The sequence below is a fragment of the Acartia tonsa genome, chromosome 13 (assembly GCF_053477335.1).
Source record: "Acartia tonsa isolate MP-2025a chromosome 13, ASM5347733v1, whole genome shotgun sequence".
Taxonomy (NCBI): Eukaryota; Metazoa; Arthropoda; class Copepoda; order Calanoida; family Acartiidae; genus Acartia; species Acartia tonsa.
The window spans coordinates 1,797,375-1,810,844 of record NC_137272.1 but is presented as its reverse complement, the minus strand read 5'-3'; the positions used below and the strand labels follow the sequence as shown (position 1 = coordinate 1,810,844).

General features: G+C 34.0%; 2 protein-coding genes across 6 annotated transcripts in view; both read left to right on the top strand.

Moving 5' to 3' along the window:
* Positions 1-5,839, top strand: part of LOC145303783 (GH3 domain-containing protein-like) — a 107,426-nt gene extending 101,587 nt beyond the window's left edge. For both annotated transcript variants that reach the window (XM_080145395.1, XM_080145394.1), the window contains exons 25-26: positions 3,736-3,810; positions 5,184-5,839. In XM_080145395.1, coding sequence (XP_080001521.1) covers positions 3,736-3,810; positions 5,184-5,243 — 135 coding nt within the window. In that variant the 3' untranslated portion in view covers positions 5,244-5,839. The remainder of the gene's footprint in view (positions 1-3,735; positions 3,811-5,183) is intronic.
* Positions 1-13,470, top strand: part of LOC145303785 (protein lifeguard 1-like) — a 60,861-nt gene that overhangs the window by 22,461 nt on the left and 24,930 nt on the right. For 3 of the 4 annotated variants that reach the window (XR_013873815.1, XM_080145397.1, XM_080145398.1), the window contains exons 2-3: positions 5,847-5,893; positions 12,501-12,605. Coding sequence is in view for 2 of the 4 variants with exons in the window: in XM_080145397.1 (XP_080001523.1) it covers positions 5,867-5,893; positions 12,501-12,605 (132 nt within the window). In the remaining 2 variants the exon portion in view is untranslated. Of the gene's footprint in view, positions 1-5,846; positions 5,894-12,500; positions 12,606-13,150; positions 13,229-13,470 lie in introns of those variants that run through there. The other variant, XR_013873816.1, reaches the window with a different exon arrangement.

Genomic DNA, 13,470 nt, shown 5'->3' with positions numbered 1-13,470 from the left:
ACCACGGTATTTCCCCTCATTTCTTAATTTGTATGAGCTTTTAGTAAGAAATTCAATTATCATATTACATCTTGATGAGATATGATGGGATAAATCGTAGCTTATTTATCAATTGTTATATTAGTTTAGTGGTCGTTTGTGTCTGTACTCTTAAATTTGCTCTTACATATACCATTTTGGTTATGAAATTGCTGCTAATCGCCGATATGTGGCCAAATGTAAATATAAAGCTTTTTTGACAGTAGCCAAGGATCAGCTGATAACGTTCTCTTTTTCCGTGAAGCTTCTTATAGGTCCTATGATGGTTTTAGGAAATTCTATTATTATAAATAAATAAGTCTTTGCATGTTTTTTTTTTATGTTCCTTAAAATATAGAACTCCTAGATACAAGGGGCGCAGCCATTATTGTACTATACATTAAAGCCACAATAACAAAGGTTGTAACCCCACCTCCATAGGGAATTACCCCGAAGAAACTTAAACTTAAAATTAAGGTTGTCATGTATCCGCCCCCCCCTTCCAATTTCGCAAGATGTATTTGCACTGCACCCCCCCTCCTGCACGCCCCCAGCTAAAGTTGGTAAAGTGAAAAGAAATTAAGATGATGGCTAAACATAAATCAACACATCACACAAAACATTAAATAGTGGGAAGAAGGATTTCTTTTCACGTCTTGGCTCTAATTCATTTTGTGATTATTAATCCTTTTTTTTGAGGTTTTGTACATCCCCAATGATGATGCACAATGTTATTTCTTCTGTAGATTAGAATTTGTGGTTAAAATGTTTGTACACTCAACTTAATAAACCAACCAATCAAAGTTTAATAAAAGTCCCCTAAGTTGTTAAGCCATTGGAAAAGAAAACCTTATCCTAAAACTTTGGGGACTAGTGTAATAAACAGCCCAATGTCCCCTTCCACCCTGAATTCATTTTGTGATTATGAATCCTATTGTTTGAGATTATGTGATGGTCAGAAATTAATCTTATTAAAGGCAAAAATTGGATTAAGATTTAATGATTTTCACAAAAAGCATACACAGAGGAAGGGGACATTGTGCTGTTTATTACTCTAGTCCTTAAATTTTTCAATATAATTTTCTTATTTGTTGGCTAAAAAACTTTGGGGACTTTTAGTGAATTTTGTTTGGTTGGTTTATTAAGTTGAGTATCCAAACATTTTGTGTATCATCATTGGGAATGTACATAAATTTATCACCCACTGTCTAATCCCATTAGATCCCTTCAAAACATATCAATTAACATACATTATATTGAAGAAACAATTATCAAAAGTTTCAAATTGACAGCACAATTCATTCATACCCTAATTCCAATAATAATACCTTGATTATGCAAATGCGAGAAGAACTGTGTTTCATTGTGAAATTGAGAGAGAATAGAGGAAGAGGAGAGATGAATATGAGAATCCTAAAACAATCAGGCATGTAGGGAAAGCTAAAGGACACCATGTGCATATAAACAATAAATGCCGCAGTTTATTTTCTCCTAAAGAAAAAAATGTCGTCTTTCATAGTTCACATTAGGATTTAATAGATGAGGAGTTTTTGGTAGGAAGGACAAAAAGAAAGACAGAAAAACCTGTAATTACAGCGAGATAATAGAGAAATGAGATAAATATGGGAATTTTAAGTTAAAAGACGTCATGCACATTAGGTCCAATTTTGTCAAACTTCCCAAGGTTAATGCCCTCTTAGGACCTGGTAGACTTTTCCAAAAGCTTTCTAATGGTTTGGTTTCATTTATAAACAATAATTTTTTACCCCCTTTTTTACAAAAAAAAACTTAAAAGTATTGGCTTCATTCCACCTTACTCAATTATGTCTACCAAAGATAAAGTTCCTTGCCTGCTGTGACCATACCATTTAATTCTACCTTTGCTTCACTGTGCATTGTAACAAGATCTAAAATCATACACTTATTATTTTATACCTAAGCTTTTTTTCATACCCCTATTTTCCTGTAATAATATAATAGCAGAATGGGAGAATGGGAGAGTGGTGGAATTGAAATAGAATAAAATAAATCCCCAGGAAAAACATGGATCTGGCCTTTAAAACAACAGATCTAAGGCTGTGAAGCTACTCTTGTAACATAATATATAATATATTTATTCCTAATTTAAAGGGTGATGAAATATTATAGACTGCTGTGCTGAAATTATGTTTGATAATATTTCTCGCTCCATATTTAGTTTGGTCCGTTATTAGCATTTGTATTGTCAGAACTGTAAATTCCAAACAAAATTGTAAGTAATTTTGTTTAAAACTTTTATCAAAACAGGTTAAAAATCGACATGTTTCAATTGAACGTATAGACATTCTGGTAACGAATATAAGTAATCTTTTCTAACTCATACTCAACTTTTCTAGGAATCATCATACAAAGTTTAAAATCGATAGGTCAATTCTAACATGTCTAAATGAAGGAAAAGAGCTAACCGTTAATGTAAATTAAAATATCAGCAGATTTTAATACCTAAAAAAAATTATCTGCTGTATTATTTGAGAACTGCGAAAAACATGTAAATTTCCCTTTCCCTACCCAATAGATTTGAATTGCAATAAAATTCTACTAAATTCTGATTCTACGAGTGGGAGGGTTTTCAGGGGTAAGGGAAGATGTAATCTAGGTTTTTAGTAAAAGCTTTTGTATTATTAGGTTTGGTACGTCCGTCCGAAACGGTTAGCTCTTTTCGTTGATTTAGATATGTTAGAATTGTCCTATCAATTTCAAACTTTATGTCAATTTAATTAATGTTCTTTGTTTACCTTTTTGATAACAATGTTTTGTGTGATATATTTATCCTATTTATCTGATTTTTGGAACATTGATTCCTCTTACAACAAGGTATAATTTTATAAGCGAAGCTTCTTCATAATCAAGTCCTAAAATCTGTGTCCTTAAACAGTATCCTGTATTTAATCAGTTTTGCAACAAATTCACTTAAATTTCGTTATTCAGTTCTGACAATCTACAAGTGTTAATGTTCGTTTGTCATACCATTTCAGAGCTTCGCTACTTGTCATCCTTGTTTATTACTAAATATAATCAAATAATATAATTTTAATATAAATTCTCCGATTCCTGAGCTCAGTTTTCAGGGCTATAAAATAAAATATTTGGCGCCTCCCCATGGCCACTTCAGAGATCTAAAGGGATAAGATAATGGCCGATATATTGAGGTACATCCCCTATGAAGATACTTAAAGTTACCCCTTTTGTAGATTACAAAGTGTTGAGGCGTTTAAACACTCAACTGAATGAACAAACTAATCAAAATTAAGTAAAAGTCTCCAAAGTTGTTAAGCCAGCGAATAAGAAAACGTTATTATAAAACTTTGGGGACAAGTGTAATAAACAGCCCAATGTCCTCTCCCTCCCTGGCCCACTTCTCTAGTTTCTAGCTGTTCATTAAAACGTACAATGGGTCAGATAGCTAATTTTGCTAGAGAGAGCAATGTGCAGTATATTACACTAGTACCCAAAGTTTTAAAATTTCGTTTTCTTATTTGTTGGCTTAACAATTTTGGGGACTTTTACTGAATTTTTATTGGTTGGTATATTAAGTTAAGTGTTTCAACCACTAATTTTAATCTACAGAAGGGGTAATTGAAGGAGTGATTTTGTGTATCATCATAAAAGATATACATCGATTTATCGGCCATTGTCTTATCCCTTTAGATCTCTGCTTAATAAATGTTTTATTTTCAGGTTTCCTCTGGAACGTTTGGTAGGCTAAAGAAGCATATTCTTGAAACTTCTATGGCGTCCACTAATCAGTTTAAGGTAAATACAACGATTCATTCAAAGATTTTGACTAGTGTTAGGAGGGAGGGGACATCTTACACTAGTACCCAAAGTTTTATAGCTACGTATCAAAACTATGGGTACTTTTCTTGAACTTTGATTGGTTGATTCCAACTTGTAGTGTCCGGACATTTCAACCATTAATTGTAATCTACAGAAAGGGTAATTTTGTGTATCATCATTGGGGATGTACATTTATTTATCGTCCATTGTCTTATTATTACTAGTTAGACATAATTGTCAGGGATCTAAAGGGATAAGACAGAGGCTGATTAATTGATATACATTAGGGTGGGTCGATTTTGGAATTTCACATTAGTAGACATTGGCAAGGGTTACTGGGCCAATATAAAACCCTGTAAAACTTGAAAGAGGTTTTTTAATTCAAAAACAACGGGCGCGCGGGGGGTATAAAATGTGCCCGCCCCCTTATAAAACCAAAAATTGAAATTCCTTCAAACACAGGCATGTTACATATCAAAATGACCGCATTAAAATGCTGATTACAGATCTAAAAATCGTTTTGAAAAATATTGATTCAGACTGAAATGATTTTCAAATAACCTACTAAAATGAACAATTTTGACTAAATCAGCTGTTTTTAGGTACTTAATGAGATCTTATTCGAACTAGGAGCAATATTTTTCAAAACGGTTTTCAGATTCGTAATCAGCATTTCAATGCGGTCATTTTGATATGCAACATGCCTGTGTTTGAGGGAATTTAAATTTTTGGTTTTATAAGGGGGTGGGTACTATTTCTACCCCCCGCGCGCCGGCAGCCATAAGAGCCAAGTCACTTTTGAAACTTGAATGGGGCTTATCATACATATATATGACTTCCACAACTTATGATAACAGTAAAATCTAAAAAAAGGGTGAAATGGGCCCACCCTAATATACATCCCCTATGATGTTACACAAAATTACCCCTTTTGTAGATTAAAATTAGTAGTTGAAACGTTTGAACACTCAACTTAAATAACTTAAGTCCCCAAAGTTGTTAGACCAACGAACAAGAAAACATTATTATAAAACTTTGGGGACGTATAATTTATTGATAGAGTAGCTGCACTAATATTATTAAACCTTAATTTTTTGGATTATATGTTAAGGTTGCAAGAGTTACAAACAGCTTTCCGCGGATAAAAAATGTATAATTATAAGATTAAAACCAGTTTTGTTAGCCGAAGACACGGGGTAACAAAACTGGTTTAATATCATGATTGTACATTTTTATATCCGTAGAAAACTGGATTTAATACGATACATGATTTTTCATTATCGCTTAGACCTGGTTCTAATCCAGCGGATATTAATCGGTTTCTATGCAATACTGGAATATATTTTTAGGTTGCACGAGTTATTAAGAAGAAGGAACTGGTGGATTTTTTGCTTTCAAACAAAGTCTAATATAAATTATACTAAAATAATAGGAGTAAATCAGTTGTCATAAGTTATCATAAAATATTTAAGTTAGTTAACAAATTGCTTAACCAAAATATAGACGTTGCTACAAAAGACCTAAACCTAAAAAGGTCTTATGTTTTAAAATATCTAACCCTACATCCTAAAAAAAGTCTAAAAAGATCTAATTTACAAAATATCTAATCCTAAAAAAGGTCTAAAACTAATATTCTGCTTATTCTACAGTATCCCTTAATTAATCTTAAAAAATGGAAAAAAAATCTTCCAAAATTTAAGGAAAAATCTACTAACAGTAAAACAATGTATAAAATTAAATCCAATATGGCGATAAAACACAGGGGCGAATTTCAAGACCTTTAGCACATTAGATCTTATGTAATTAGATTTTTTGTAGCAATGCCATAATATAGTGTAAGCCCATGAAGTAAGCAAAATTCCAATTGATATATTTTTTTTATCAAGTTATATTGATATTGACAATGTGATCATTGAAAAAAAATTGTTATTGTTATTTATATAAAATATTAGGTATTTATTTATTTTAATATTTATCATTTAAAATATTTAAAATAAAATATTATTTCAGATTAAAGTTAAATATTGTGAAAATGGCAACTTACGGATCTGGTTATGAGGTAAGATTCAAATTTTTAAATGCATTTCTATAATTTGGGGTAGGTACGAACGACCAAAACGGATAGCTTTTTACGCCAATTTAGGCAAGTTTTGAATTTCCTATCAATTTCAAACTTTGCATTGTAATTCCTGTAGTAGTTAAGTACGATTATTAATATTTATATCCTCTGTTTTTTGAAATTCTGTCTTTGGCAAAATATTTTTGAAAAAGTTGGTTCGTTGAGTTTGGCGTTTAAGGAAAGCTTCTTGGTAGGATAGTTTGGACCATTTTCATGCCCTTTTGCCAACTCATATAGACTAGCCTTAGTTTTTTTTATTAATGTTCAGACAACTTCGATAAGGAGACGTGGTACTCAAAATTTACCAAAATACTTCTTAAACATAGAGTAGCTTTGCTATGTAATTTAAAATTTATAAACATGAAGGCTAATTGAATTAGCAGTTAAATATATCCCATTACTTTGATGCGGTAAGACTCAATTAACACCATATAGTCATACAGGGAGGAAGGGGACAACGGGCTGTTTATTACACTAGTTCCTAAAGTTTTATATTAACATTTTCTTATTAGTTGGCTTTACAAGTTTGAGGACTTTTGACTGAATTTTGAATGGTTGATTTATTAAGTTGAGCCTCCAAACGTTTTAACCTCGAATTGTAATCTACAGAAGGGGTAATTTGTGCATCATCATTTGGTATGGACATCAATTTTTTGACCAATGTCTTATCCCTTTAGACCCCTAATCTTCATAAGTCAAGGATAGGTCACTGGAAGAGGAATTAATAAGGAAGCTTCACTGATAATGGTTTGTACGGAGGGATCTAAAGGAATAAGACTATGGCCGGTAAATTGATGTTCAACCCCAATGATTAAACACAAAATTACCCTATCTGTATATTCTAATTATTGGTTGAATTTAAACTCAACACTTAACGTAATGAACAAACCAATCAAAATTCATTTAAAGTCCACAAAGTTGTAAAGCCAAGGAATAAGTTTACGTTATTATAAAGTTTTGGAAACTAGTGTAATGTAAATCCCATTATCCCCTCTCTCTGTATAAGTAACTATTGAGTTGCTATAGAGTATCCGCGCTACTGAAACAAGCTAATGTATTTTAAATTTTCTTTTAGTGAAGAATTAGTAGTAGGGGGGTTTATTCACTGTCTCATATTTTTTTTGATAGAGTTGGGGACATTTTTTTTTATATTACCTAAAATTCAAGTGCCCGGAGCAAATGAAAGGTCTATTTTTCTACAAAATACCTACTTAGGTAATAAGTTTATCTGAAATGATTCAAATTTGTGTAGGCAATTTCATGAGTAAAATTTAAAAAAAATGGCAGGTTATTCCGGTTTTCAGCGGCTGCGGCCGTTTTGCCGCCGTTTATTCACAGTTCTATATTGTACCATATTAGAGCAAACTGCCATGTCATTTTAGAGTTTTTTTTACTCCTGTCTAAGGATTTAAAACACCCACATTTGCTTTTGTAATAACATGCGCCTTTAATATTTTGATAATGTGATTCATGTGTGGAATTGTAGGCACTTCCAGTGATTGAAGTCAGGAAGGAAGGGGACCATGGGCTGTTTATTTATTATTACACTAGTCCCCAAAGTTTTATTTATTCGTTTGCTTAACATCTTTGGGGATTAACTAATTTTAATCTTCGGACAGGGTTAATTTTGTGTATCATCATTGGGGATTTATTGGTCATTGTCTTAACCCTTTAGATACCTGAATACTAATTTAAACGCTTCTGATATTTTGATATCCTGGTATTACACTAGTCCCCATAGTATATAATAACGTTTTTTATTCGTTGTCTTAACAACCTAGGGGACGTTCATTTAATTTTTATTTTCATACGTTTCAACCAATAATTTTTATCCACAGAAAGGGTTAATTTTGTGTAGCATCATTGGGGATGTACATCAATTTATCGGCCATTGTCTTATCCCTTTAGATCCCTGTGAGTTATTGAAGTCCATAATTCTTTTATAATGGGCCCCATGTCAATTACCAGATAAGGTTAATGGTGGGTGGAAGTGAAAAAATACATAAATTGATTAAAACTTTCAAGATATTAAAAGGGCTTAATTTATTACATACTAGCGGCCATGCCCCCTAGAGGCCTCTAGGGGCACTTGAAGATGGGGTAGTTGAATCGCAAAACCCATTTTTTGAAATTTAAATTTTTTTTTGGGGGGGGGGGAATTTTTTTCTAAAGGCGATTTCTCTTGGGAGGATGGTGGTACCCTTCCTAAAATAGTTATAAACCTTCCCGGGACCTGGAGGACAGGATCATTTAGCGAGATCCTTCGGTACAGACAAACAAACAGACATCCTGTTACTTTATTATAAGGATCAGGACTGAATTTATTTTAATTAAAAAAGCGAAATATTGGGTGGGAACTCTGCAGCGTCGATCAATAGCCGTAGGTTGCTATGATCAACCATGACAGAAAAACTTAGTATTTAACTTATCGGCAGATTTAAAAATATACGTAACTTGATGGTAATCTTATGAGCACCGGAAGAGCAATGATTAGTTAACAATAAAGTCGCAATTAAATAGAATTAATCATGTCACGTGACATGTCCCGGCAAGCCTTTACAAATAATTTACCCCTATTTTTCATATTAAATAATAATAAACAAAGACAAAAACCGGCCGGGTCAAAGATCAAAATTGCGCAAAGGCAGCTTCCTCCCCCAATGTCAGTCTTTTTTCTCCACCCCCTTTTATTACCACCCGGGTCAACCATTTTTCAAGACGACACTTTCGGCTTCTTTGACCTCACTGACACCTCTAATGAATCCTTAGTATTGCTGTCAAAGGGAATAAAGGGGAAGGGATGCTAGGGACGGATTTCCCGGGAACCTAGCAACAACAACAACGCACGCCTATAACATATGGGTCGTGTGTTCGTTAAATACATTGCTGTATGAAAAATGAATGCGTGTGTTTATGTTTATGTGTATGTTTCTGTGTTTGTGTGTAGGCAATAGCCTCACTGGCCACCCAAAGCTCCTTAGCCTCCCCAAATTTACACGTTTCCTGCCCTACCCCAATATTAATAATAATATCATCATACTACTCAAAAATATTCTAAATTCCTGGAAATGTTAAAGGTTAAATCGAAATTCAGCGAATTTTTCTATACATATTTTTCAAATTTTTAAATATCTTATACAAAAATCTAGCCCAAGGTCACTTTTTTCTTTACTCTTTGCTTCAGTCTCCAAAAATTTCAATAAATTTCAATATTTTAACAATTTTGAAAATGTCTTAACGATGCCTTGTATTAAGAGATCGAATCACTACTACACAATTTACAACTTAATTTAATTTAATTTAATTTTAGTCGACACTGTGGGTCATGACTCGGTCATTTCTACATGACCGAGCCAAATCTAACCAACGATTTCACCTAGGAACCCCACCTCCAAACCCCCCCCCCCCCCCCCCGTCAACCCAACAATGGGAAACCAACGGTCATATGGTCACACCGTGTTCTTTGACGCTTGGATCTGGTGCACGTCGCCTTTTTCAGGATAAGGACAGCACGGTGTGTGGACTAACCAAATGGCATGTCGGTCCTATGGACCATAATCACAACAGTGATTGGTGTGATATTTTTATTATCACAACCACGACATCCCCTATAGGCAACCAGTAGATACATGATATATGGATGCAATTATACTTTAAATAAAACTTATAAATTTTACTGTAAATTGTAATAGTATTTTTTGTAAACGGATAGACTAACAATACGCACAGTGTTTTTACTCTATCCGTATAGCCACATGGCTATTTTCCACTGTAATCATTGTATTCTTCTGTTTTTCCGAAATAAATTATTATTATAACTTAATGTGAAATTTTCAAACAATATGATCTAATTCAAATAATTGCTTAAATGTTTTCCTGAAACACACATAGCAATCTGGAAAAATGACTAATACCATAAGGATAAAAGCCACAGAGATTAACTTCCAATATGATGTATATCCCTTTTTATCACAAACAATCTTCCTACCATAGAAAAGTTAACTTAGAATACAAACACAAGCAAAACTTTTCCTCTATTCCAGCTTATACCAACAACGATATTTATTCTAGGGTTGGCAATCCGAATCCAGAATCCACCCAATTTTTGGCCAATTTTGGAATCCAGTATCCAAATCCGGAATCTGTTTTTTAATAGCGGATTCGGATCCTTAATTGTTAGGCTAAAATTAGCGTTTTGAGTTTTTTCTTTTAATTTATTTTTTAAAAATCCTTTTAAAATATTGCTAGAATCCAGAATCTGTCAAAAAAAATAAGAATCCGGAATCCGCGGAAAATCCATTTTATTTTTGGACGGATTCTTGTAAGAATTAGAATCCGGTCCAAAAATTGGACTGATTGCCAACCCTAATTTATTCGGAAAAAAATCACGAAACCTATACATTATTTTTAAGCTGTCCTTGGGGGGCAACACTTAGAATTTATGACCTTTTTATCTGTCCCCCAAATATTATTTTAGATTTATTTCGCTTGTTGGATCAACCTTATACCTGCCTCTTTTCTAAAATTAATAGATCATCATATTTGGAGTGTTTTAGTAATCTTTGTCTGCAAGTCCTAATTGTGCATGGTAATAAGTTAAGCCTGTTTTTATGTAAATTCGTTCTCACTAGTCTCACTATTAGTTTTACGAGCTTGACATAACCTCATTTGATCGATTTTTAATGTCTCTAGTACTAATGTAGCCCAGAAACAGGCCCAAAAATATCCTTATAAGTCTCTCAATCCTTATAATAAAGTAACAGGATGTGTGTTTGTGTTTCTGTTTGTTTGTGCTGTAGGATCTCGCTAACAGCTTAACCTATCAGGTTCTCATTTATAGGGTAGCTTATCATAGGTCCCGGGAAGGTGTATAACTATTTTGGGAGAGGGTACCACCACCCTCCAAAGAGAAATCACAAAAAGTAGACTTGAACGCAACATAGATATGTTATGTATTATTTTTTTTAAAAATCTAAAGTGCCACTAGAGGCCTCTAGGGGCGTAGCAGCTAGTAGTTAAATACACTACTTGACTTTTTGTACTTTTTATAAGGTTTAAGCAACATTTTGTAAACAGCGACAAATATTCTGAAGTTTAAGAGGAGTAAGACAATGGCAGATAAATTAATGTAAATACCCAATGATGATAAACAAAACTACTCCTTTTGTACATTTTAATTAGTGTTTGAACATGTTTGGAAACTCAACTTAATGAATTAATCAATCGAATCCCTAAAGTTCTTTAGCCAGCTAATAAGAAAACGTTATTATAAAACTTTGGGGACTAGTGTAATAAACATCATATTGTCTCCTCTCTCTCTCTCTCTCTCTCTCTCTCTCTCTCTCTCTCTCTCTCTCTCCCTCTCTCTCTCTCTCTCTCTCTCTCTCTCTCTCTCTCTCTCTCTCTCTCTCTCTCTCTCTCTCTCTCTCTCTCTCTCTCTCTCTCTCTCTCTCTCTCTCTCTCTCTCTCTCTCTCTCTCTCTCTCTCTCTCTCTCTTTCTCTCTCTCTCTGGGATATATGTCTCTATCCTTATTGTAAATACATTGCATTTTTCCTTACAGCCAACTTTTTAGCAACGAAGCTACCTTATAATTCTTAGTAAACTGCTTCTAGAGGAGTGACAAACGTCGGAGTGGACAAACGCAGGAGTGTCTAAAAAATAAAGTTAATTTAGTATTTCAGTTTAGATTAGGTTAAAATATGAATTCATAATAAATATTAAGCCTCCTGTAGGGTTCAGGCATTTTAGAAAAAAAAGATTGTTTTAAATAGGGTAATTGCCCGCTCCGACGTTTGTCACTACTGCGTTTGTCCTAGAACCAGTAAAATAAGTGTTCATATCCTTATTATGTCGATTCTTTGTATTTTCAAATTAGCTTTTCTCAATTTCTAACCCCTGTAGGGGGCTCTAATCCTGCGGGGCCAATTGCCTAACCATGCGGGGCAATCACCTAACCTAATATAGCCTAACCTAAATAACCTATTAAAAGTCATTTTAAAAAGGAACTATACCAAATATTTTGAGTGCTGTTACTATGTGCGATTTTGTTTAGCTTCCCTTGTCATGGATGTTATTATCCTTGTTAGAAAAACTTTTTACACAATATAAAATTAGGAAAAGTTAACATTCTAAGATAAAATAGTTAATGCTATAACAAGCATTTACTGGCGGAGTTTTTTCTTTAAGAAAAAAAGTATATTATAAAATAATTGCCAGCTATTTACAACAAAAATTAAAAAAATATCATATCTTAAATTTAATTCCCTCTTGACATAATATTTGGACATCAAATGACTTACATCTATTGAATATACATACCTAATCTTATTATTTTGAAAATATTGATCATGGAAAGAAAATGAAGTAGCGGGTTTTGTCGTATTTTCACATTAGCTTTTAATAGGTTATTTTAGGTTAGGTTAGGTAAATGTTAATGATTGCCCCGCAGTGTTAGGAAATAGGCCCCTTAGGGTTAGAGTTTAGAGAGCAAAATATAGAAGAAAACCCACTACTGTTTTCTTTCTATGATCCCATTTATTTTTTTAGGGCCAGGAGGGTAGCTACGACTATGGAGGAATGGGCGACACCTTCTCGGACAAGAGCATCCGCTTGGGGTTCATCAGGAAGGTGTACTCCATTCTTTGCGCACAGGTATTATTGGTTGATAAGTTTAAACATCTTATCAGACAAGAGCATCCGCCTGGGGTACATCAGGAAGGTGTACTCCATTCTTTGCTCACAGGTATTATTGGTTGATAAGTTAGAACAACTTCTCAGACAAGAGCATCCGCCTGGGGTTCATCAGGTTCATTCTTTACTGAGAGGTATTATTGGTTGATAGGTTAGAATACCTTTTCTCTGACAAGAGCATTCGCCTGGGGTTCTTTAGGAATGTGTACTCCTTCTTTGCTCACAGGTATTATTGGTTGATACGTTTGAACACCTTCTCAGACAAGAGCATCCGTCTGGGGTTCATCAGGAAGGTGTAATCCATTCTTTGCTCACTGGTATTATTGGTTGATAAGTTAGAACATCTTCTCAGACAAGAGCATTCGCTTTCTCAGCAGGAAGGGATGCTTCATTCTTTGCTCACAGGTATTATTGGTTGATAAGTTTGAACACCTTCTCTGACAAAAGCATTTGCTTTCTCAGCAGGAAGGGGTGCTTCATTCTTTGCTCACAGGTATTATTAGTTGATAAGTTAGAACACCTTCTCAGACAAGAGCATCCGCCTGGGGTACATCAGGAAGGTGTACTCCATTCTTTGCTCACAGGTATTATTGGTTGATAAGTTTAGACACCTTCTCCGACAAAAGCATCCGCTTTCTCATCAGGAAGGTGTACTCCATTCTTTGCTCACAGGTATTATTGGTTGATAAGTTTAGACACCTTCTCCGACAAGAGCATTCAGATTAGGGTTCATCAGACAGGTGTATTCCATTCTTTGCACACAGGTATTATTGGTTAATACGTTTGAACACCTTCTCAGACAAGAGCACCCGCCTTGGGTTTATCA